General features: G+C 46.9%; 2 protein-coding genes across 14 annotated transcripts in view; one reads left to right on the forward strand and one right to left on the reverse strand.

Moving 5' to 3' along the window:
- Positions 1-4: 4 nt before the first annotated feature.
- Positions 5-25,457, reverse strand: anks3 (ankyrin repeat and sterile alpha motif domain containing 3). Of its 3 annotated transcripts, none has more exons than XM_078558743.1 (16): positions 25,243-25,412; positions 24,085-24,283; positions 22,862-22,983; positions 21,976-22,057; positions 18,437-18,572; positions 15,454-15,624; positions 14,481-14,606; positions 13,589-13,707; positions 11,573-11,740; positions 6,672-6,796; positions 6,334-6,475; positions 5,499-5,671; positions 5,004-5,098; positions 3,287-3,370; positions 1,201-1,297; positions 5-878 (listed from the first exon to the last, which is right to left on the reverse strand). In XM_078558743.1, the coding sequence occupies exons 1-15, from the start codon at positions 25,410-25,412 to the stop codon at positions 1,206-1,208; spliced, it is 2,004 nt and encodes a 667-aa protein (XP_078414869.1). In that variant the 3' UTR covers positions 5-878; positions 1,201-1,205. The 3 variants fall into 3 exon arrangements, with proteins under 3 accessions (XP_078414869.1, XP_078414868.1, XP_078414870.1); XM_078558742.1 differs by having other exon boundaries at positions 3,287-3,373; XM_078558744.1 differs by lacking the exon at positions 15,454-15,624 and having other exon boundaries at positions 3,287-3,373; positions 25,243-25,457.
- Positions 14,572-26,290, forward strand: part of LOC144690875 (dynein axonemal assembly factor 8) — an 88,673-nt gene continuing 76,954 nt past the window's right edge. For 9 of the 11 annotated variants that reach the window (XR_013578983.1, XR_013578982.1, XR_013578984.1 and 6 more), the window contains exon 1: positions 14,572-14,647. The gene's annotated coding sequence lies outside the window, so the exon portion shown is untranslated. Of the gene's footprint in view, positions 14,683-25,397; positions 25,483-26,290 lie in introns of those variants that run through there. The other 2 variants (XM_078558736.1, XM_078558735.1) reach the window with 2 other exon arrangements.

Raw genomic sequence — 26,290 nt, forward strand, 5'->3', positions numbered from 1 at the left:
GTGATTATTTTCACATCCTGCCTAGGGTGTCACATAGTCACACAGACCACTGGTTTATTAATTGGACAAGTGTTTTCTGCACAGTACAGGACACACTCTCTCATCAGCCAAGGTCCTGCTTGCTATAAGGTCACTGTTCATCAGCCAAGGACCTGTCCTCTCTAAGGTCACAGTTCATTAGCTCAGGTCCTGATCTTCATAAGGTCACAGTTCAAATCCAGGCATTGGTCCCTGTAAGAGTGTTAAATTATAGCTTTCCAGTTGCCCTGCAGATCAGTGAAGGATGGTTTCACATTGCAGATCACTGTTGGCTAAATAGTTCAAGTTTTCAGCACACATTCCCTCAGATACACTCCCACATCACCAGCTGCAGCTTTTGACTAAAACATCTCAAGTCATACTAGGGCTGTGGGGAAAGGACCTGTGTCTGTACTGGCTGCCCTAGAGCTGGGCTAATCAGTTTTCAGAGGATCAGAATCCATTGTTCAGCAGCTCAGATGTTGAAGGGAGTTAATGGTAAAATGAGCCACGGAAGAGCGACACAATGGGTAAACAAGCATCGACTTCAGCGGCCCGTCAACCAGAGGGGCACATTGCATCAGGAAGACCGCCTGTCAGTGCTGAGTCCAGACATCTCCTCATCTCACTGCTGCATCACAGGAACTGCTTCGAGTCCTGCACGTCATCAGGGCCTGGGCAGGGCTGAGCTGTTTGTCTTTCCCACTCTTCATCCCCAAGGGTGGCCAGGATCTTGTAGAGGCCTGGGGTCTAGAAGCTACAGAGAAAGGCTGCTTTTCTTCAGGGTGGCACTTTCACCCTCCGTCCAGTCAGCTAATACTGGATTCCATGAATCCCTCAGACATCTGACAGTGTCGGATCTAAGGATGGAAGAAAAAAGGAAAAACATTAGCAAGAAAAGCAGCAAAGGACATTCAAAAAGGACATCAGAATTTATCCCCAAACAGGATGGGCTCTTGTGTCATTCATTTCCCTTCACTCAGCACAGCCTAGCAAACCTGAGAAAATCTAAAGTAAGTGCAATGGGAAAGAGAGATGTGGAAGGGTAATGCCAGAGAGAGCAGAGCCTGAACAGCACAGAGCAGAGCCAGAGGGAGGGCAGGGCCACATACTGGAACAGCTGCTGTACACTATGGGAAATGCTAGCGGCGTGCTAAGTACCTTATAGTGTGCTTCACTCACCTGTGTCAGATATCAGCGTTCTGTCTCCATTCAGGGCTCCTTTTGTCTGAATTCAGCAAGTTTTCCAAATTCTGTTCAACTGTTTGTACAGCTTCACCTAGAAGCAGAAACTCACAGTAAATACAGCTTCAATCAAAATCCAATCAGGGTCACTCCAGGTTTGGGTTGGTGGCGGGCCAGGGAGGTGGGAGTCACTCCCAATGAGGGCTGTGGCGGGGGGGGGTGGTGTCGTGTCAGGGTGGTCACTGACAGTCAGGGTAGGATCACTCCATGTCGAGGGGGAGAGTCACTCCCAGTCCAGGGAAGGTCATTCGCGGACAGACGGGGTCACCCCTAGTCAGGGGAATGTCACTCTGTCACTCCCAGTCAGCGGGAGATCACCTCCAGTAGATTTTGGGGGGGGGCGGGGGGTCGCTCCCAGTCGAGGGGGGAGAGCGTCACTCCCAGTCGAGGAAGGGGGGGGCCTCAATCCCAGTAGCAGGGAGGGGCATCACTCCCAGTCGGGATGGGAGAGTGGCAGGGGGGTCACTCCCAGTCGGGGTGGGAGAGTGGCAGGGGTGTCACTCCCAGTCGGGGTGGGAGAGTGGCAGGGGGGTCACTCCCAGTCGGGGTGAGAGAGTGACAGGGGGTGTCACTCCCAGTCGGGGTGGGAGAGTGGCAGGGGGGTCGCTCCCAGTCGGGGTGGGAGAGTGGCAGGGGGGTCACTCCCAGTCGGGGTGAGAGAGTGACAGGGGGCGTCGCTCCCAGTCGGGGTGGGAGAGTGGCAGGGGGTGTCATTCCCAGTCGGGGTGGGAGAGTGGCAGGGGGTGTCATTCCCAGTCGGGATGGGAGAGTGGCAGGGGGTGTCATTCCCAGTCGGGGTGGGAGAGTGGCAGGGGGGTCACTCCCAGTCGGGGTGAGAGAGTGACAGGGGGTGTCGCTCCCAGTCGGGGTGGGAGAGTGGCAGGGGGTGTCATTCCCAGTCGGGGTGGGAGAGTGGCAGGGGGGTCGCTCCCAGTCAGGGTGGGAGAGTGGCAGGGGGGTGTCGCTCCCAGTCGGGGTGGGAGAGTGGCAGGGGGGTCGCTCCCAGTCAGGGTGGGAGAGTGGCAGGGGGCGTCGCTCCCAGTCGGGGTGGGAGAGTGGCAGGGGGGTCACTCCCAGTCGGGGTGGGAGAGTGGCAGGGGGGTCACTCCCAGTCGGGGTGGGAGAGTGGCAGGGGGGTCACTCCCAGTCGGGGTGGGAGAGTGGCAGGGGGCGTCACTCCCAATCGGGGTGGAAGAGTGGCAGGGGGTGTCGCTCCCAGTCATGGTGGGAGAGTGGCAGGGGTGTCACTCCCAGTCGGGGTGGGAGAGTGGCAGGGGGTGTCGCTCCCAGTCGGGGTGGGAGAGTGGCAGGGGTGTCACTCCCAGTCAGGGTGGGAGAGTGGCAGGGGGTGTCGCTCCCAGTCGGGGTTGAGAGTGGCAGGGGTGTCACTCCCAGTCGGGGTGGGAAAGTGGCAGGGGGGTCACTCCCAGTCGGGGTGGGAGAGTGGCAGGGGGTGTCGCTCCCAGTCGGGGTGGGAGAGTGGCAGGGGGCGTCGCTCCCAGTCGGGGTGGGAGAGTGGCAGGGGCGTCGCTCCCAGTCGGGGTTCCAGCCCACACTACGGGGTGAAATCAGTGAGTGACAACATACCTTTTAGATGTTTGGCATGTTTCACACCTAAGCTGTTAACAAGATGCAGCTGAGTCACGGATTCACTTTGATAAAAGGGCTCTGAAGAAGATTCATACGGACTCGAAACATTAACTCTGTTCCTCTCTCCACAGATGCTGCCAAGACCTGCTGAGTTTTTCCGGCATTTTCAGTTTTTATATCACGGATTCACTTCGTTTTGTCCACAGGCCAGTGGAGGTGGACAGGTAGGTAACTCCAATAGGCAGCAAAGGCTGGAGAGCCTGGTGACACAGGAACTCGGTGTGTGCCGCATATCTATCAATGGCCAATTACTGTTCTCTGACAATGAAGGAGACTCATTGCTCTTCCACACACTGCCAAGACAGTCCGCAGTCTCTATATAAAGCAAACTGCAATACACACAGCCTGCTGATTTTTGCATGGCTTTGCTTACCCATTTCTCCTGTACATTCTTTAAGAGTTCCGCTTAGTTCTGATATGCTCAGGGATCCTAGAAGAGATTTCCAGTTAGCAAGACCTTCTGGAAAGAGAAAAAAGATTAGCAACAGAAACAGACTGGGTCACAAGTCATAGAATGCAGCAGCATTCAACTGCAACACCCCACATAAACGCCAAACAGGCAAATTATATCTTGATTACTCAATGGAGACTGCAGTACTCCCTCAGTACTGCCCTTCCAACAGTGCAGCACTCCCGCAGTACTGCCCTTCCAACAGTGCAGCACTCCCTCAGTACTGTCCCTCCAACAGTGCAGCAATCCCGCAGTACTGCCCCTCCAAAAGTGCAGCACTACCTCAGTACAGCGCCTCTGGCAATGCAGAACTCCCTCAGTACTGTTCCTTCAACAGTGTAGTACTTCCTCAGTACAGCCTTTCAGCAGTGCAGCACTCCCTCAGTGGCCTCTCTGACAATGCAGAACTCCCTCAGTACCAACACTCCAACAGAGTAGCACTCCCCCAGAACTGCCCCTTTGACAGAGCAAAACTCCCGCAGTACTGCCCCTTTGACAGTGTAGAACCCCCTCAGTACATCCCCTCCAACAGTGCAGCACTCCCCCAGTACAGACCCACCAAAAGTACAGGACTCCCTCAGTATTGCTGCTCCAAAAGTGCAGCATTGCCTGAGTAGCCTCTCTGGCAATGCAGAACTCCCTCAGTGCCAATGCTCCAACAGTGTAGCACTTCCCCAGAACTGCCCCTCCGACAGAGCAGAATCCCACAGTACTGCCCCTTTGACAGGGCTGTCCTTCCTCAGTACCCCTCCAACAGTGCAGCAGTCCCTCAGTGCTGCCTCTCCGTCAGTGCAGAACTCCCTTAGTATTGCCCCTCCAACAGTGCAGCACTCCCTCATATTGCCCCTCTGACAGTCAGAACCTGCTCAGTACTGCCCCTTTGGCAAAGTAGACCTTCCTCAGTACTACCTCTCCAACAGTGCAGAACTCCCTCTGTACTGCCCCTCCAAATGTACAGAACCCGCTCAGTACTGCCCCTCCAAAAGTGCAGCACTTCCTCAGTATTGCCACTGTTCCGAGAGTGCAGATCTCCCTCAGTACCGTCCCTCTAACAGTGCAGCACTCAGTAGTTCTTACAGTATCTGCCTATATTTCTGATTAAGTTCATAATGGGACTTATCATAACCTCCTAACTCAGATGGGGGAGTGCTACCAAAGGGATATCATTATCGAGGTCCATTTCTTACCTTCTACTCCTCCAAACTTGGAACTGAATGATTGAAGGACAAGACCAAGAGGGTGGTCAGAATCTTTCATTAACCAACCATCAATATCACTCATTCAGGGCTCCGCAAGTAACGTAAGTGGAGGCAGGGTTGTTAAAATCGACCTCACTATCCCTTGAGTTATGGGGACTGGTGAGGGGAATGGGATGGGAGATAGAATCAGCTAGGGTTCCTTCTCAATGTTGTCAAGTGAGGACAAGATAGAGCTGAGATAAGAAGGCAGTTCTGGTGTTATTCACCGTGTGTGATTACATGTGAAGATGACAGTGCATTTGACGCTGTTCTCCAAGAAGTCGGAACCTTCAGTTTGTCTGGTTCACTGGTACTGTGCAGCAGCACAGTTAGTTACCCCTGAGGCTGCTAATGTGGGAATTAAACACACAAACGCAGCCCCTAACTGAGCCATTACTAACCTTCCTGTGTATTTCGTGGTTGCTTCCAGAGCTCTATTTTCCTCCTCTGTCCATTGCCATCTTTGAATCGGGCCGATAGTTCAGACTGACAAGCCCTGGGAAAGATGATAAAGTGATGAGAAACTGTTGCCTCAGCTGAGAAGGTGGTTGGGTGGTTCAGGGGTTAACACAAGGGACTGAGCCTATATCAGTCGACACTGAGACACCTACCAAACGTGTTACACAGCAACAACTTTGGTTCACACAGTCTCCATGCTTCCTCACTCCCCACTCTACTGTTGCTTGAAGATATCAAGGCTCAGCCTCTCCCATCTGCACCCAAGTCATAACTAGACCGTTAAAAATGCAGTCCATGAGAGTCACTCTGTTACACAGTCATTGAAATACACCCAGTCCATCCCACAAACAGCCCGTTGCACCATCACCCCATTGTACTGTCACACACACAGCCCATTAGGAATTCCATATCCTTGGTGCCTGATAGTACTGACTCACTTGATTTGCTCATGGACAATCGCTATCTCGCGACAGACCCTCTGTGTATCTTCAATCTCTTTCTGTTGTTGTTTCCAGGCCATTTTATCCTCCATTAAAAACCCTTCCACCACAGCTCGCAGCTCCTGCTCCTGTGATACTCGTCCCTTCAGCAACTCCACTTCTTCACACTTCTGACAAAAGAACCACAAAGCTTTAATAGACTGATCCAGAGGCTGGAGTTAGACTTGCTTCTGGCTGTCCAGAATGTTCACATTCACACATCTCCTAAATACTGAGCAGTGTAGAGGGATCTTTACTCTGAATCTAACCCCTGCTGTACCTGCCATGGGAGTGTCTGACAGGACTGTGTAGAGAGAGCTGCATCTAACCTATCCTGTAACTGTCCTGAGAGCATTTGATGAGGTAGCGTAGAAGTAGCTGTATTCTATATCTATGCCATCCTGTACCTGCCTTGGAGCATTTGATGCAACAGTGTAGAAGGAGATTTACTCTATATCTGGGAGTGTTTGATGGGACATTGTAAAGGGAGTTTTACTTTGTACCTAACCCATGCTGTACCTGCCCTGGGAACGTTTGATGGGACAGTGTAGAGGGAGCTTTACTCTATATCTAATCCATCCTGTACCTGGGAGTATTTGATTGGAACAGTGGGAGCTTTACTTTGTATTTAACCTATTGAACCCATGCTGTACCTGCCCTGGGAGTCTCTGATGGGACTGTGTTTACTCTGTATCTAATCCATGCTGTATTTGCCCTAGAAAATCAATGCCTCAATTAATGAATTTCTCACCGATACAGTTAATTACTTTCAGTCTCATGAAATAAATTGCACCTTGTGAAGCTGAATGGCCATTTCCTGCATTTCTGTCTCCAGCCGGTCAGCGTAGACCTGCTCTAGGGTGTTATTGAGAGGCAGGGCATTACTGTGCCAGCGGGCGATCGCAGCTGTCATCTTCCTTTTAGGTCCAAACAACCTGCAGAGACACCAGCAATAAATCACACACCCAGAGTTGCGTCACTAACTTCATCCCACCTCCCAGTGCTTCCCGCCACCCTCCAACTGATACTCCGTCACTAGTCCTTCCTAGTCCTCGCTCTCCCAGTTACAACACAGCAGTGCTCTGTGTGCCCTACACCTTGGCTCTACCTGTTCATGTAGCACCTACTCACGTAATGCCTACTTCTTTCAGATCAGTTTCTGTCAGAGTGAGGAATATTCGCAAATCCACGTCCTGCTCCTCGAGGATGTGCAGATACTTCAGGCAGCCGATCTGCTCCAGAAACTCTGGCAAGTCCTGTAACCAGAGGGAACATTGACAAAACTCCATAGTACCACTGAGGACATGGAAGTGATGCAACAGGATAGGACATAGAAACATGAGCAAGCCCCCCAACTTCTCAAGCCTATTCCAGTGAGAAGTGGGAGGGAATAGCTGAGTTCTAATCCTTCATAAGTATGGGTGTTTGAATTAGTGCTTTAACTATCACTGCCTTAACAGTATCTATGCAAAACACTAACTATCCCAGTGTCTGAGAGAGCCACAGTGTCTGTGAGAGACACAATCACAATATCCCAGTGCCTGAAAGAGAGAGTCACGGTATCCCAGTGTCTGTGAAAGAGTCACAGGGTCCCAGCGTTTGAGAGAGAGCCACAGGATCCCAGTGTTGTGAAAGTGTCACGGGGTCCCAGTATCTGAGAGAGAGTCACAGGGTTCCAGTGTCTGAGAGAGTGTCACAGGATCCCAGTGTCTGTGAGAGAGTCACAGTATCCCATTACAGAAATGTTTATTCTATTCCTAAGGTTCAGAATAAAGTAGGAACTGTACTTTTTGGTAAAGTTTATTAAATAGGATTTAAAAGTTTAAATGATTTTAAAAGTTCAAGGTTAAGGCATGGCAGGATAGCTCAGCCAAATGGAATGCTCGTCCTGTGGCATGTGGGGAGTCATGGACACTTCTTGTGACTCAGACGAGCTCATGTGCAGGAAGTGTCACCAGCTGCACAACCTTGAGCTCCACATTTCAGAGCTTGAGTAGCGGCTGGAGTCACTGAGCTGCATCCGTGAGGCAGAGAACTACGTGGATAGCACATTCAGAGAGGTGGTCACACCGCAAGTTAGGGGCTAGCAGGCAGATAGGGAATGGGTGGCCGCCAGGCAGTCCAAGAGAAACAGGCAGGTACTGCAGGAGTCCCCAGAGGTCCAGCTCACTAACCGGTTTTCCATTCTGGGTATCAGTGAGAGTGATGGATCCTTGGAGGAGTGCAGCAACAGCCAAGCCCGTGGCACCACGGGTGGCTCAGCTGTATAGGAGGGAAGGAAGAAGAGCACAAGGTAGCACTGATAGGAGATTCTTTAGTTAGAGGAGCAGACAGGCGTTTCTGCGGCCATTAATGAGACTCCAGGATGGTTTGTTGCCTCCCTGGTGCTAGGGTCATGGATGTCACAGAATGGCTACAGGACATTCTTGTGGGGGAGGGCGAACAGCCAGAGGTCATGGTGCACATTGGTACTAATGACATAGGTAGGAAGGGGAATGTGGTCCTGCAATCGGAATTTAGGGAGCTAGGTAGAAAATTAGCAAGCAGGGCCTCTAAAGTAGCAGTCTCCGGATTACTCTCAGTGCCACGTGCAACTGAGTACAGAAATAGGAAGATAAGACAGATGAATGCGTGGCTGGAAAGATGGTGCAGGAAGGAGGGCTTTAGAGTCCTGGGACACTGGGACTGGCTCTGGCAGAGATGGCACCTTACAAGCTGGACAGGTTGCATCTGAACAGGGCCAGGACTGAATTCCTTGCGGGTCGTTTTGCTAGTGCTGTCGGGGAGGGTTTAAACTAACTCAGCAGGGATGTGGTAACCAGGAGAGAATATTAAAAAGTGACACCAGGGTGAACAGAATGTTGGAAGAGGCAAACAGCACTAAAACAGAGATTAGTAAGTTAATAGATAGTGTCGGAGTAAGGAAGCAAGTAATGAAGTCTAAATCAAGGTTACACTGCATGTATGTGAATGCACGGGGTATAGTTAAAATTGAGGAGTTACAAGCACAGATTGCCTTGTAGGATTATGATGTTGTGGCGATAATGGAGACCTGGCTTAAGGAAGGGCAGATCTGGGTGCTAAATATTCCTGGTTACAAAGTGTTCAGAAAAGATAGGAAAGGGAAAAAAGGAGGAGAGGTGGCGTTTTTGGTTAAGGAGATTATTGCAGTACTGGAGAAAGAGGATGTGTCAGAGGATTCAAGGACAGAATTGATTTGGCTAGAGCTAAGGAATAGGAAGGGTGCAATTACATTGCTCGGTGTAATGTATAGACCACCCGCTAGTGGGAAGGATATAGAGGAACATATCTGCAAGGAAATTACAGAGAGGTGTAAACAACATTGAGTAGTTATAACGGGGGATTTTAATTACCCGTATATAGACTGGGATAGTGGTAGTGTAAGGGGCAGTGAGGGACAAGCGTTCCTAGACTGTGTTCAGGAAAATTTCCCACAGCAGTATGTGTCCAGTCCAACAAGATGGGAGGCACCTAGACCCAGTTCTTGGAAATGAGGTGGGCCAAGTAGATCAATGACAGTAGGGGAACATTTAGGGGACAGTGATCATTGTATCATAAGGTTTAGGATTACAGTGGAAAAGGATATTGGTCAATCCAGAGTAAGAATAACCAACTGGCACAAAGCGGGCTTTAATGGGGCAAGAACAGAGCTGGGCTGGACAGACTGGAACCAAAGGTTAGCGGGAAAAACAATAGCTGAACAATAGGCCACCTTCAAAGAGGAGATGATTTGGGCACAGTCAGGTATGTTCCCTCAAAAGAGGAGGGTAGGACAAATAAATCCAGAGCTCCCTGGGTGATAAAGGAGATAGAAATTAAGTTAAAGAAGAAAAAGTGTGCTTACAGGTGTCAGGTAGCAAATACAATTGAGAACCAAGCTGAATACAGAAGGTTCAGAAGGGATGTGAAAAAGCAAATACAAGAAGCAAAGGGGGATTATGAAAAAAGACTGGCAGCTAACATAAAAGGAAATCCCAAAGCATTCTATAAGCACATCAGTAGTAAAAGGGTTGTAAAAGGGGGAGTGGGGCCAATTAGGGACCAAAAAGGGGATTTAAGCATAGAGGCAAGAGGCATGACTGAGGTGTTAAAGGAATACTTTGCATCTGTCTTTACCTATGAGACAGATGCTGCCCAGGCCATGGTGACAGAGGAGGAAACTCAGTCACTAGAAGGGTTTAAAACTGATAAGGAGGAAATATTGGATAAGCTGTCAGTACTTAAATTGATAAGGCACCGGGAGCGGATGAGATGCATCCAAGAATATTGAAGGAAGTGAGAGTGGAAATTGCAGAGGCACTGACAATAATCTTTCATTTTCCCTGGATTCAGGGGAGGTGCCAGAAGACTGGAGAATTGCAAACATTACGCCCTTGTTCAGAAAAGCTTGTAAAGATCTTCCCTGCAATTACAGACCAGTCAATTTAACTTCAGTGGTGGAGAAACTTCTAGGAACAAATATTTGGGTTAGAATTAATAGTCACGTGGAAAACTTTGGATTGATTCAGAAGAGTCAGCATGGATTTGTTAAAGGAAAATCATGTCTAACTAATTTACTGGAGTTTTTTGAAGAGGTATCAGAGATGGTTGATGAGTGCAAGGCCATTGATGTGGTGTATATGGACTTCCAAAAGGCGCTTGATACAGTGCCACACAACAGGCTTGTGAGGAAAGTTATAAGTCATGGAATAAAAGGGACAGTAGCAATGTGGATACAAAATTGGCTGAGGGATAGGAAACAGAGAGTAATGGTTAATGGGTATTTTTCAGGCTGGAAGAAGGTTTGTAGTGGAGTTCCCCAGGGGTCGGTATTGGGACCCTTGCTCTTCCTGATATATTTAAATGATCTGGATCTTGGTGTGCAGACAACACAAAACTTGGGAGAATCATAAACTGTGAGAAGGACAGCGTAGAACTTCAAAAGGACATTGACACATTGGTGGAGTGGGCAGATAGGTGGCAGATGAAGTTCGATATGGAGAAGTGAGAGGTACACTTTGGTACAAAGAATATGGAGAGGCAGTTTAAAATAAAGGATACTATTCTAAAGGGTGTGCAGAAGCAGAGAGACCTGGGTCTATATGCATATAAGTCATTAAAGGTGGCAGGACAGGTAGAGAGAGCTGTTTCTAAAGCATACACTATTCTAGGCTTCATTAATAGGGGCATAGAGTATAAGGGCAGGGAGATTATGATGAACTTATATAAGACACTGGTTAGACCTCAGCTGGAGTATTGTGTACAGTTCTGGGCGCCACACTATAGGAAGGATGTGAATGCATTGGAGAGAGTGCAGAAGAGGTTTACAAGAATGAAGTGTCTCATCCCTGGAACCAGTTATGAAGGAAGATTGGAGAAGTTGGGACTGTTTTCCTTGTAGAGGAGAAGTCTGAGAGGAGACTTGATAGATGTTTTCAAAATAATGAAGAGCCTGGACAGAGTAGATGGGGGGAAACTGTTCCCGCTCGTAAACAGATCAAAAACCAGAGGGCAGTTTTAAAGTGTTTTGCAAAAGAAGCAAATGCGAGGTGAGAAAAAACTTTTTGACACAGAGAGTAAGTAGTTAGGGTTTAGAATGCACTGCCTGGAAGCGTGGTGGAGGCAGGTTCAAATGAGGCATTCAAGAGGGCATTAGATGAATATCTAACTTGAAACAATGTGCAGGGTTACGGGGAAAAGGCAGGAGATTGGCACTAAGTTAAAATGCTGAGAGCTGGTGCAGACACAATGGGCTGACTGACCTCCTTCTACACCGTAACAATTCTGTGATTCTGTGATATGTCTCAATGATGTATTTCACACTTAGCAGTAAACCAGTTTTAAGGTGTTAAATGGGGTGATGACATGTGTCAGTCCTAACAATTAACAGCTGTGACTTTAAGTTAATGTACGAGATAATTATGGAAGATTCAGATCATCAGATCGAGGTTATAGGAAGTTTCTGACCTCACAAAGGGACCCAGGATAACCACCTACACAAGCTAATTACTGTGCTCAGGACCAAACTGTACCTTTGGTCCTTGGTACTTCACCACTTCCTTATTTGGAATCTGTAGCTGTGGACTGGGAATCGTGGGAATGTCATTGCCTCCTGAATGGGCACTCTCCACGCTCCGGACGTAGCCTCTGCGAATCCTCAACTGCCTTCTGTTACTGCATTTACTAGACTGATCCGAATCCTTCAAAAAAAAAGAGGGTGTGATTTGTAGAGAATATGGGTAGTGCGGCCGTTAACACAGTACTCAGAAATCATATCCAACTGCCCCTCACTCAGAAACCAGCTCCCAATGTCCTTTACTCTGAAACCAGAATCCCCTCCCTTCACCCTTAAACCAGATCCCATTCCCTTCACTTCGAGACCAGGTCCCACATCCTTCACACTGAGACCAGCGCCCACTGTCCTTTACTCTGAAATCAGATTCCCCTCCCTTCCCCCTTAAACCAGGTCCCACCGTCCTTCACCCTGAAACCAGATCCCACTGTCCTTCACTCTGAAACCAGATCCCACCTTCCTGCACTCTGAAACCAGATCCCACCCTCCTTCACTCTGAAATCAGATCCCACCGTCCTGCACTCTGAAATCAGATCCCACCGTCCTTCACTCTGAAACCAGATCCCACCGCCCTTCACTCTGAAACCAGATCCCACCGTCCTTCACTCTGAAATCAGATCCCACCGTCCTGCACTCTGAAATCAGGTCCCACCGTCCTTCACTCTGAAATCAGGTCCCACCGTCCTTCACTCTGAAACCAGGTCCCACCGTCCTTCACTCTGAAACCAGGTCCCACCGTCCTTCACTCTGAAACCAGGTCCCACCGTCCTTCACTCTGAAACCAGATCCCACCGTCCTTCACTCTGAAACCAGATCCCACCGTCCTTCACTCTGAAACCAGATCCCACCGTCTTTCCAACTGAAACCAGATCCCACCGTCCTTCACTCTGAAACCAGATCCCACCGTCCTTCACTCTGAAACCAGGTCCCACCGTCCTTCCAACTGAAACCAGATCCCACCGTCCTTCACTCTGAAACCAGGTCCCACCGTCCTTCCAACTGAAACCAGATCCCACCGTCCTTCACCCTGAAACCAGATCCACCGTCCTTCACCCTGAAACCAGATCCCACCGTCCTTCACTCTGAAACCAGATCCCACCGTCCTTCACTCTGAAACCAGGTCCCACCGTCCTTCACTCTGAAACCAGGTCCCACCGTCCTTCACTCTGAAACCAGGTCCCACCGTCCTTCACTCTGAAACCAGATCCCACCTTCCTGCACTCTGAAACCAGATCCCACCCTCCTTCACTCTGAAACCAGATCCCACCTTCCTGCACTCTGAAACCAGATCCCACCCTCCTGCACTCTGAAACCAGATCCCACCCTCCTGCACTCTGAAACCAGATCCCACCCTCCTGCACTCTGAAACCAGATCCCACCCTCCTGCACTCTGAAACCAGATCCCACCCTCCTGCACTCTGAAACCAGATCCCACCCTCCTGCACTCTGAAACCAGATCCCACCTTCCTGCACTCTGAAACCAGATCCCACCCTCCTGCACTCTGAAACCAGATCCCACCCTCCTGCACTCTGAAACCAGATCCCACCCTCCTGCACTCTGAAACCAGATCCCACCCTCCTGCACTCTGAAACCAGATCCCACCCTCCTGCACTCTGAAACCAGATCCCACCCTCCTGCACTCTGAAACCAGAACCCACCGTCCTGCACTCTGAAACCAGATCCCACCCTCCTGCACTCTGAAACCAGATCCCACTGTCTTTCACTACAGACATGCCCTAATAACTCCCATAGATAATTTTACAATTATCTGCATTTAAACACAGACCACAACTGTACTATTAGCTATATTAGTTCTCGAACTGCACTCCTCTCAGCTCATTCACATGCAAACTGGAGTGGCTATTTGCATCTCCAGAGGGCTGGGGAATTGCAGGATTAAGCAGGTTCACTGATGGTTTGGAAATACCCTGAAATCTGCATAACTGGCCAGCATCTTCGTGTACCCTTTCTCACCTCGTTACTTTCCACAGATCCCTCACGGCTAACACCCAATGCTTTCACCAGCCCTTCGCTGCTGCTGCCGCTGCTCCTGCGAGTGGTCACAGTGTCGGTGATGCAGAATGAATTTTCCTCTACAGCGGAGGAAAACTGTCAGTCATTGTTAGGAACACTGACAAAAGCAAAATACTGTAGATGCTGGAAATCTGAAATAAAAACAGAAATGCTGGAAATACTCAGCAGGTCTGGAAGCATCTATGGAGTTAACATTTCAGATCGAAGACCGTTCTGAGCAAATGTCACAGTCTTGAAATGTTAACCCTGTTTCTCTCTCCACAGATGTTGCCCGACCTGCTGATTATTTTCAGCATTCTCTATTTTTATATTAGAGAAACTGTCATCAGCCTGAGACATCCAACATGCACACTAGCCCAACCACGGAGTCAATGCAGACAGAGCAAAAAAAAAAATTCACTAAAAGCGTACATACAGTAACATGGGCAAGAGAGAGGAGGAAAACTGATTAATGGTCCAATTGGGCATCCCAATCAAATATTTGTAGCCAAAACAATAAGCTGCCTTTTAAGCTGCTGCTAGTCTTGTTCTCTTGGGATGCAGAGTTCAGTATTGGGGAGCAGGGGAGGTGCACAAAGCTCTGTATGAGTGAAGAACTGTCTCTCTCTCATACACACACACACACTTATGCTCATTTGTATACACTTACACAGTCATACTCATGTTCACTCACACTCACTTAAGACTCACGCTTGTGCTCTCACTCGCACACATGTTCATCTGCACACGCATATTCATGCTTCTGCTCGCTCACATGCACACACCTAGCTGCAAGGAAGCAACCAACCCCTCAGCTGCCAGTGAATGATGAGACAGCAGCAGTTGCACCTACCCCTGCTGCTGTTGCTCTCTACGTCGTGCTCATTAATCGGGGAGGTGACATCGCGGTTCCGGATATCCTCTTCATCTACTTCCTGGCTGTTTTTGAACGTGACGTACCCTTGCGGTGGGAGAGACTCTGAAAAGACAGTGAATGTGACAATGCAGAGAGCAGGAATGGTGAGAACAGGGTGGGGGAGCTGAAGACACCCACTGTGAGTTGATTAACACTGGACTCTCCCCTCAAAGAGTGATTCTCAACTTTTTTGAATTGATCCTTTTCAAATGGATTAGTAATCATGGACCCACATCCACTTAAATTAAAATACTATGTAATAGTCAGAATATAAAAGTGTTGCTTGTAAACAGTGTTTTAATAATGCTTTTAAGACAGGATGTAGTTGTGTACATATCAGTGAGATGGATGTGTCTGCTTCTCACTGCAGAGTGTTTATCCTTGGCAGGAACCCAGAGAAGGCAGCAGTATGGAGGGAACAGAGCATGGGGAAAGCATTAGGGGAGCAGGGGGAGAGCAAGAGAATGAAGATGATTGCAGCCTGAGCAGAGAGCAGGGGCCCAGGCAGAGAGCAGGAACATGCCTCTGGCCATCACTCATTTGTTTAAACTTGACCATGGTACTTTCACATTATTTCATGGACCCTCTTGAAATTCTTTACCAACCCCAGTCTGAGAACCATGCTTTAAAATGTAATCTATTAGTTTCTCAACACACCTAAAGTTCACAGGGAATCTTGCCCTCTGCCTCTATGCCTCCCAGTCAAATTAGATCAGCCAAAGCTCAGTGGGTAGTACTTTCTCTCTCACCTCTGAGTCAGGAGGTTATGAGTGCCAGTCTCATTCCAGAAACTTCAGCACAAAATTTAAGTTGATTCTTTGGTTGAGACATTAAACAAAGGCCCCCCCACAACACACCCATCGCAAAATCCAGTCTCTCACCCCCTCACAGATAATGAAACCAGTTATACCATACTGCTGTGGCCATCCCTTGGTTCCACGACCTGTGATGTGGGCTAGTGCCTGTGGTCCATCATGAATACTGGGGCCCTTGTTTCTCCGGAAATTTGAGTGGCGAGTGTGTGGGTGGTGCGGTTGGAATGAGCAGGACTCATCGGAGGAGCTGAAGTCTTCGTCCATTCCTGTAGAGAGATTAAGCAGCTTCACACCAGTTCTTTCACACTCTGTTCAGTGACCTCTTACTATGCTGCCCAGCAATCTCACTGGGAGACTGGCTGATAGAAGCTACGACTGGATACTAGATTGCTATCCATCAGCTTGTACCCGCTCCCCCATGGTCTCCGAAAGTAAATAAATAGACCTGCTTATTATTTAACCCACCTTGAGCCATAGTTGTACCGATTCTAGTGACAGTATAAAACCTGATGCCTCTGCTCCAGTAACAACTCCCCAATGTTGCAGGTTTCTTTCTACTCCCCACTGCATCTCCATCTCCAGTTTGACTGTTACTGTATGATGTGCTTCCTACAGCATTCCTGCCCCCTCCAGCCCCACACTACGGGATCCCTACCCTACAGCATTCCTGCCCCTGGTCTCACACTGTGGAACACGAACACATGAACCTAAAAATTAGGAGATGGAGTGGGCCATTCGGCCCCTCAAGCCTTCCCTGCCATTTGGTAAGATCATCATTGATCTGATTGTGGCCTCAACTCAACTTTCTAGCTTACCCCCATGCCCTTTGACTCCCTTGTTAGTCATGAATCTATCTACCTCTGCCTTAAAAATATTCAATGGCCCTGCCTCCAACACTCTCTAGGCAGAGAATTCCACAGATTCACAATCCTCTGAGAAAAAGATTATCCTCATCTCCATCTTAAATGGGAGACTCCTTATTTTTAAACGGTGTCCCCTAGTTCTAGTCTCTCCCACTTGGGGGAATATTTTTTCAGCGTCTACCCTGTCAAGTCCCTTCAGGATCAGATAAGTTTCAATAAGATCACCTTTCATTCTTCTAAACTCTAAAGTCCAACCTTTCCTCATAAGATAACCCCTTTGTCCCTGGAATCAGTGAACTTTCTCCAAACTGCTTCTAATGCAATTATGTCACTTCTTAAATAAGGAGGCCAAAACTCTACAGACTACTCTACACGTGGTCTAACCAAATCCTCTGTACAACTGTGGCAAAACATCCCGACTCTTATATTCCATTTCCGTTGCAACAAACGACAACATTCCATTTGCCTTCTTAATCATGTGTTGTATCTGCATACTAACTTTCTGTGATTGATGTACCAGGACACCCAGATCCCTCTGTACTTTAGAGTTCTGCAATCTCCCTCCATTTAAATAATATGCTGCTTTTCTATTCTTCCTGCCAAAGTGGACAAGTTCACATTTTCCCATATTATACTCCATTTGCCAAATTTTTGGACATTCACTTAATCTATCGAAATCCCTTTGCAGGCTCCTTATGTCCTCTTCACAACTTACTTTCCTACCTATCGTTGTGTCATCATCAAATTTCATAACCATACATACAGCCCCTTCATCCAAGTCATTGATATAGATTGTAAAATAGTTGAGGCCCAGCACTTATCCCTGTGGCACTTCACTTGTTACATCTTGCTAAACTGAAAATGACCCATTTATGCCTACTCTCTGTTTCCTGTCAGCTAACCAATCCTTCATTCATGCTAATATGTTCCCCCACACCATAAGCTCTTATTTTGTTTAGTAACCTTTGATATATTTGTTAAATGTCTTCTGGAAATCCTAGTACACCACAGCTACAGTTCCCCTTTATCCATGTTGCTTGTTACTTCCTCAAAGAACTCTAATAAATTTGTCAAATGATTTACCTTTCACAAAACCATGTTGACTCTGCCTGATCACATTGAGGTTTTCTAAGTGCCCCGCTATAACCTCCTTAATAATAGTTTCCAGCATTTTCCCTCTGACGGACGTTAAGCTAACCGGTCTGTAGTTTCCTGCTTTGTGTCTCCCTCCTTTCTTGAATAGAGGAGTTACATTCACTAGTTTCCAAACTGATGGGACCTTTCCAGAATCTAGACAATTTTGCAAAATTAAAACCAATGCATCCATTAGCTCAGCAGCCACTTCTTTTAAGACTCAAGGATGAAGACCATCAGGACCTGGGGACTTGTCAGCTTTTAGTTCTAATAATTTTTTCAGTGATTATAATTGTTAAGATCCTCACTCCCTTTGACTTCTTAATTTACAGTTATTTCTGAGTGTTATTTGTATCTTCCAGTGAAGACAGACAAAAAATATTGGTTCAATTCATCCGCTATGTCCTTATTTTCCAACATCAATTCCCCAGACTCTTTCTCTAGAGGACCAATGCTCACTTTAGTTATTCTTTTCCTTTTTAAATACCTGTTGAAACTCTTATGAACTGTTTTTACATTTCTAGCTAGCTTTCTCTCATACTCTAATTTCTCCCTCCTCATTATGTTTTAGTCATTGCTCGCTGTTTTTAAAATTCTGTCCAATCTTCTGACTTGTCACTAATCTTCATGGAATTGCACGCTTTTTCTTTTAATTTTATATTATCTTTAATTTCCTTAGCCACGGATGGTGCGTCCTTCCCCTAAAGTCTTTATTTATCACTGGAATGTATCTTTGCCGAGTTTTATGAAATATCTCCTTAAATATCTGCTACTGCTTCTCCATTGGCTTATCCCTTAACCTAATTTACCAATTCACTTTAGCCAGCTCTATCTTCATACCCTCATAATTGCCTTTATTTAAGTTTAAAACACTAGTCTTAGACCTGCTCTTCTCTCCTTCAAGCTGAATGCGAAATTCAATCATGTTATTATCTCCTCTGTACAGCATTTCTGCATCCAGTCCCACACTGTGGGATTTCCTGTTAAGTGTGTGGAAAAGTCTGAGGCAGGGGCCTATTGCACATTTGGGTCTATTGTACATGAAGAAGGAGTAGCCTCATGCATCGGCACCGCAACCTACCTGTGTCCCTACGAACAGACTTGGACACCGGGGCTGTGTGCAGGTCGATAAGACTAGCTATCTTCATGTACCCATACATCAATGCTAAGGAACGAGCTGTGTCCCCAATTTTATCTTTCACATCAACCTGGACGTCCTGCATTCAGAATGGGTAAAAGGAGGTAGTTTCATTATTGGAGTTACGGGATTGGTGGCTTAGCAGTAATGTTACTGAACTAGAACCCTGAGACCCAGGCTAATGCTCTGGGGCCACAGGTTCAAATCCCACCATGTCAGCTGGTGTAATTTAGAGTCAATGAATTAATACATTTAATTAATTAATTAATCTGGAATTGAAAGATAGTTTCATGGCCACCATTACAGAGACTATCATCGATTGTTGTAAAAACCCATCTGTTTCACTAATGTTCTTCAGGAAATCTGCCATCATGACCTGGTCTGGCCTACTCCAGACCTATAACAATGTGGTTGACAATTAATGGCCCCTAGTTGTACCAAGCCAGTACAGAAAAGTTGAAAAGGAATAAAACTGGACGGACCACCTGGCATCAGCCTAGGCACTGCAAGCAACAACGGTACATTCAGCCCTGTCAAGCTAACTAACATCTGGGGACTTGTGCCAAAATTAGGAGAGCTGTCCCACAGACTAGTCAAGCAACAACCTGACTTAGTCATACTCACCGAATCATACCCTATAGCCAATGTTCCAGACATGGCCATCACCATCCCTGGGTATGTCCTGTCCCATTGCCAAGACAGGCCCACCAAAGGTGGAAGCACAATGGTATACAGGCAGGAGGGAGTTGCCCTGGGAGTCCTCAACATTGAATCCAGACCCCAAGAAGACTCATGACATCAATTGAAAGATGGGCAAGGGAACCTCCTGCTGATTACTACCAATGGCCCTCTCTCAGCTGATGAATCAGTATTTCTCCATGTTAAACACCACTTGGAAGAAGCACAAAATGTACTCTGGGTGGGGGACTCCAATGTTCATCACCAACAGTGGCTTGATAGCACCACTACTGACTGAAGCAGAGTCCTAAAGGACATAGCTGCAACAGGTGGTGAGTTAACCAACACGAGGGAAAAACCTACTGGACCTTGTCCTCATCAATCTACCTGTCACAGATGCATCTGTCTATGACAGTATGGTAGGAGTGACCACTACACAGTTCTGTGGAGAAGTTCATTCTTCACACTGAGTTAACCCACCATCTTGTTTCATAGCAATACCAGCTTGTTAATTGGGATAGATTCAGAACAGATCTAGCAACTCAAAACTGGTCATCCATGAGGCGCTATGGGCCATCAGCAGCAGCAGAATTGTATTCAACCACATTCCATGTAACTTCTCATTCTACCATGACCATCAAGGCAAGGGATCAACTCTGGTTCAATGAACAGCGCAGGAGAACATATCATGAGCAACAGCAGGCATATCCAAAAATAAAATGTCAACCTGGTCAACTACTACTTAGGACTACTTGCATGCCAAACAATGGAAGCAATATGCGATGGAAAGAGCTAAGCAATCCCACCACAAATGGATCAAAGCTCTGCAGTCCTGCCACATCCAGTTGTGAATGATGGTGGGTAATTAAACAAGTAACCGAAGGAGGAGGCTCCACAAATATCCCCATCCTCAATGACGGAGGAGCACAGGGCATCAGTGCAAAAGACAAGGCTGAAGCATTTGCAACCATCTTCAGCCAGAAGAGTCGAGTCAGCCTCGTGCTGAGGACCCCAGTATCACAGATGCCAATCTTCAGACAATTCAATTCATTCCACGTGATATTGAGAAACAGCTGAAGGCACTGGATACTGCAAAGGCTATGGCCCCTGACAACATCCCAGCAGTAGTACTGAAGACCTGTGCCCCTAAACAAGCCGTGCCGCTAAACAAGCTGTTCCAGTACAGCTACAACACTGGCATCTACCTGCCAATGTGAAAAACTAGCCAGTTATATCCTATCCACAAAAACCAAAATCCAATCTGGCCAGTTACCGCCCCATCAGTTTACTCTCAATCATCAGCAAATTGCAGGAAAGTATCGTCAATGCTATCAAGCAACACTTACTCAGCAATAACCTGCTCACTGATGCTCAGTTTGGGCTCTGCCAAGCCACCCAGCTCCTGACCTCATTACAGCCTTGGTCCAAACAAATGCAAAAGCACTGAACTCAAGAGGTGAAGTGAGATTGACTGTCCTTGACATCAAGGTAGCATTTGACCTAATGTGACATCAAAGAGCTCTTGTAAAACTAAAGTCAATGGGAATCAGGGGAAAACTTTCCATTGGTTGCAGTCATACCTAGCACAAAGAAAGTTGGTTGTAGTTGTTGGAGGTCAATCAGATCAACTCCAGGACATCTCAGCAGGAGTTCCTCAGGGCAATGTCCTAGGCAAAACCATTTTCAGCTGCTTCATCATTGGCCTTACCTCCATGAGGTCAAAAGTGGGGATTTTCACTGATGATTGTGTAATGTTCAGTGCCATTCGCAACTCCTCAGATCGTGAAGCAATCCATGTCCATATGCAGTAAGACCTGGGCAACTTTCAGGTTTGGGCTGATAAGTGGCAAGTAACATTCACGCCACAGATGTTGTTACCATTGACCAGAAACTGAACTGGACCAGCCATATAAATACTGTGGCTACAAGAGCAGGTCAGAGGCAGGGAATTCTGCAGTGAGTAACTCACCTTCTGTTTCCCCAAAGTCTGTACACCATCTGCAAAGCACAATTCAGGGGTGAGATGGCATACTCTCCACTTGCCTGGATGAGTGCAGCTCCAACAACACTCAAGAAGCTTGACACCATCCAGGACAAAGCAACCTGCTTGATCGAAACCTTGAAGTCATCGACGCACGGTAGCAGCAGTGTGTACCATATATAAGATGCACTGCAGCAAGTTGCCAAGCCTTCTTCCATAGAACCTTACAAAAAAGTGACCTCTACCATCTAGAAGGACAAGGGCGTCAGGTGCACGGGAACAGCACCACTTGCAAGTTCCCCTCCAAGCCACACACCATCCTGACTTGGAAATATATCAGCATTCCTTCACTGTCGCTGGATCACAATCCTGGAACTCCCTTCCTAACAGCACTGTGGATGTAACTGCACCAGACTGACTGCAGCAGTTCAAGAAGGCAACTCACCACCACCTTCACAAGGTCAATTAGGAATGGGCATAAACGTTGGCCTTGCCAGTGATGCCAACCCATGAAAGAATTAAAAAATCTCCCTCCTAGCCTAGTCTATTTCCAGCTGACGCAGCACAGGCCAGGACTGGCTGCTGCCTCCCTGCTCTGAGAGACTCAGCTGCTCACCACTAATGATGGTGGGGTCTGTCAGCCTGACCCAGGCATAAATCCTGTATGGGATCAGGACAATAAACACACAAAGCAGGGGAAATGCCTGTCATCAAGAGGTAGCTGAAAGACTGTTACATCCAGCTGACACTTGACTTCTACCCATCTGCCCAAACCCAGAACTTAGTGCAGCACAGGATAAGGTGGGAAGTGAGAGACACGTACATGGTTCAGGAGGTACTGGACAATGATCTCATGACCAGAGGCAGCAGCTTCCATCAAAGGCGTAAATCCAAACACAGGCTCTCTAAAACAGAAGGTAGCAGTGTTAGCTCAGTTACTGGAGAGAAGGCTTAGCAATATTTGGGGCTATTGGTATTATGTAGGAGTGAAGTACGGAGGGTGGGGGGTTGTGGGGTGGAAAGGGGTGGCTGTGGGGAGTGTGGTAACGACTGAGGACTAGAGACATATGAGGCAGTGCCTTGAGACAAAAACCAACAGTAAAAGACTCAGCGGTGACTAGACAAAACCTCACATGTAAGGTTGACATTACAGATGTTTTGTTTGGAGATAGCACAAATATTTTAGGGAGATTATTAGTTTTTCTAAAGTTGAGCAGGTCAAGTAGTGACATAGATCTTCACAATCATGGAGGATTTTGATAAGAGTAAATAGTGGGAGACAGTTTCCATTGACTGGCAAGATGGTAATGAAAGGCACAAACTTAAGATAATTTTAAAAAGAATTAAAGGGGATAGAAAAAAATGTTTACCTAGAAGTTGGGTAGAATGTGAAATTCTCTTCAAAAATTGTGTTGAAACAGAGTTTAGAAATTCTTTTTAAAAAGAGAATAAGTAGCTTCAGAGAGAATACAGTATAAAGATTCTAGGAAGCCAGCAGGGGGCAACATTTAATCATATTCTAGTTTAATGTTTCAGGTGGAGATGAGGTCAGGTGAATAGTTTTGACTTAGCACATTCTCAGTTATCTAAACGCAGATAGGCCTGCTGTGTATTTATAGTATTTTTAAAATTTTATTTGTGTGAGCAGAGATTGCAAATGGGACACAGGACAAGCTCTCAGAGTGATAGACATGCAAGCTGTGTCTTACTTTAGGTTTGCATCGGCCCCATTGTCCAGAAGGAACTTCACCATCTGCTGGTGTCCGGTGCTCGTGCAATGGAACAGAGCAGTCCAGCCTCTGTCATCCTTCAGCTCCAGCTCAGCCCCTTGCTGCATGAATGGGAAAAAAATGCCATTTAGCCCATCAAACCTCTGGTGCCTTAACACTCCCAGTGAAGCCTATTCCTCCAGTGTCCTAACAAAAACAGAAAATGCTGGAAAAACTCAGCAGGTCTAACAGCATATGTGGAGAGAAAAACAGAGTTAATGTTTTGAGTCTGTATGACCCTTTATCAAACCCTCTAGTGTCTTAACCCTCCCGTTGAAGCCTTACTTTTTATATCTGGTTCTACTTTTGTAACTTAGTTTGCAGTAAGGTTCTGCAATGAAATGTTCAAAATTCCCCATTTAATATTTATATCCTGAATGATGTCCCATTAATCACCTCCTCTCATCACTGTAGATTTGGGTCTTCCCTAACCTTTCCTCGTAGCTCCTTCCTTTACACTCAATCGGTCTGGGTGTCTCTCTAATACAGGGGTGGGGAAGCTTTTTTTTATCACGGGCCATTCACGCATAGACAAAATCAGTCACAGGCCACAGACACATAAAAATCAACTGAATTTAGTTTTTTTAAAAGAGAGAATACAGAAATGCTCAACTCACCACTGTTTTAATGCAATGGCTGAATTTAAATATTATATTGTTAAATATTATTATAGTAATTTAGCTGATGCTTTTATCCAAAGCAAATTCATAATTATGATCATAAATGCTATTTTGAAGGTGTTACTCTCATAGGTCTATATTTTTAGAAATCTTGCTGCGAGCCAAATGAAATCAGAGGTTCCCTACTCCTGCTCAAATACAAGTACAATTTTGGTGTTGTGGTGACCATTATCTTAAATGAGGGCTGCCCAGTGCATTATATGTTCCCAGCATAACCACTGTGGAATCATACACAACTATTATAGCTACATATCCAAGGATCCCAATTCCATTGCTTTGCTACACTGACTGAATATTCAAAGTGATGAGTCTTATAGTCCCAGTTCCTCCTTATGCACCAATTCAATCCCACTCATTGCATACTCAGGATGTTCTGTTGCCTTGTGTGCACTACATTATCTCCATCAGCTTCTATAACCTAACTTATACCTCTGACATGCCCCAGAACACATGACACAATAGCTGAGCTTGAAACAAACTGACCTGAAGCAGGAAATAGGCGATGCTCTCGTTGCCACAGCTGGCTGCCAGCATCAGCGCGCTCTGCCCTCTCTCTGTCGTCGTGTTGACATCCACTCCCGCCTCCAGCAAGAGGTGGACGATGGTATCATGGCCAATATATGATGCATACATTAGAGGGGTCCAGCCTCCCCGGTTCTTCTGATTCGGGTTTACCTTTCCTCTAAACATGGCAAATAATAAGTCACTCCCTGCTCACAGCAGGTCTCCCACACACTGACCCAGACACACACCTGCACATTGACTGACCCAAGCACATATCCACACAGACAGACCCAGACCCACACACACACTGACTCAGATCCATACCCACTCACTGAAGCAGATTCACATCCACATATTGAGCCAGTCTCTGTCATCTGGCTCTACGCACCAACATAGTCACTGATGACTCCCTCAGCCCAGGGGTACCCTCAACACTGGCATCAAATTCAAAGATAATAAATTACAGCTATCCAGTTTAACACTGGTTTTCTCTATCTGTAACTGTGTAAGTCACTAAATAGGGATTCCTGGGTTGGGGATAAGGGGGAAATACTGACAGGTTCCTGAAGCTGGGGACATTAATTTGACCTGCTTTGCTGCAATTATTGATGTGAATTTTACACTAGGATTATTGATGTGGGATTTACACTGGGAGTATTGATGTGTGTTTTACACTGGAATTACTGATTTGTGTTTTACACTGGGATTGCTGATGTGCATTTTACACTGGGATTATTGACATGTGTTTCACACGGGGATTATTGATGTGCGTTTTCCACTGGGATTGCTGACGTGCATTTGACACTGGGGTTGTTGATTTATGTTTTACACTGGGATTGCTGATGTGTGTTTCTCACTGGGATTATTGATGTGGTGTCTTACATTGGAATTACTGGCAGATCGACATAACACTAACCGGCTGAGCTGGGCGGTTTGGCAGGTCAATGGACAACATTCAAGTATTGAAACATTCAAGCTAATGGCACATTAGGATTCATAAAGGGAATAGGTTAAAATCTTTACAGGTAGATTTAAGACCGATTTAGAAGAATTCACATCTTTAAATGTAGGTGCTTCCACTTGCTGAAATTGTTTCACTGCTTGTTCGGACTCAGCAGCCAACAATCCTGCTCTTACCTCTGGATGCACTCTTTCACTACATCATACTGCCCAATCGATGATGCCGTGTGAAGGTCTAATGGAACGTCCAGGTCCTCACAGCCAGTCCGCTGCTCAAAGCCATGCCACATGGACAGGCTACGATTCAGAAGCTCCGTCTCACTCGACTCATCACTCAGTTCAGACATGCTGTCCTCAATTCCTGTACAGATAGAGAAGATCATCACAACACCTCCATCATGTCACATCGACACTGAGGTAGGAAATCCCAGTCAGTCCAGCCCGATGAATCAGGAGTATGTTGGGTACCTGTGGGGTTTATATTGTGCTCAGGCACTAGTCACACCGGCATCCATATAAACTGACCATTCAGGACACAAAACTCTGCTCATGTATGGACCTCAATGGCATCAGGCTGTGTAGCACCGTCGCATCTGCTGCGATGAGCATGCCAAAGAACGGCTGAGATTGTCACTGGATGGGAATGTGGATGGGATGGGAACGGAGCTGTGAAGAACCGCTAATCCACTCACTCAAATATTTAAAACTTAAGGTGATTAAATAATTTCAGGAGTTACAGGAATTTCCAGTTGCCCCATGTGTGCCAGGAACACCTGTTGGTATGGGTCACTGTCACTCCTGATATGGGATACTGCGCATCATGTGTCAGTGACACCTGTTGCTATGGGTTACTGTACCCCCCCAACGTGTCAATCACCCCTGTTGCTATGGGTTACGGGTTACTATGGCCTCTGCCTCGGGCGCGAGGTTATTTCTGCTGCAATCTTCTCCTACATCCGCATGAACTAATCCCTCCTCTCCCCACCCCCTGCGGTGCTGGCTACCTTATCAAACACAAGTATTGTCGTTGGACAGAAAATGGCCACTGGGTTTCTCAGCGTTGCTCCTCTTCCGGCTACATAGCCATGTGACATGGACCAGCCAATAACACTGCCCAGGAGGCAATATAAACAACGAGAGGCTTGTGAATACAAGAAGGGTTTCTACTGCAGTAAAGAGCTCTGTTCCGCTAAGCACAGCACCACTGCTGTGGAGGACTTCCCTT

Source organism: Cetorhinus maximus, chromosome 15, assembly GCF_964194155.1.
Source record: "Cetorhinus maximus chromosome 15, sCetMax3.hap1.1, whole genome shotgun sequence".
Taxonomy (NCBI): domain Eukaryota; kingdom Metazoa; phylum Chordata; class Chondrichthyes; order Lamniformes; family Cetorhinidae; genus Cetorhinus; species Cetorhinus maximus.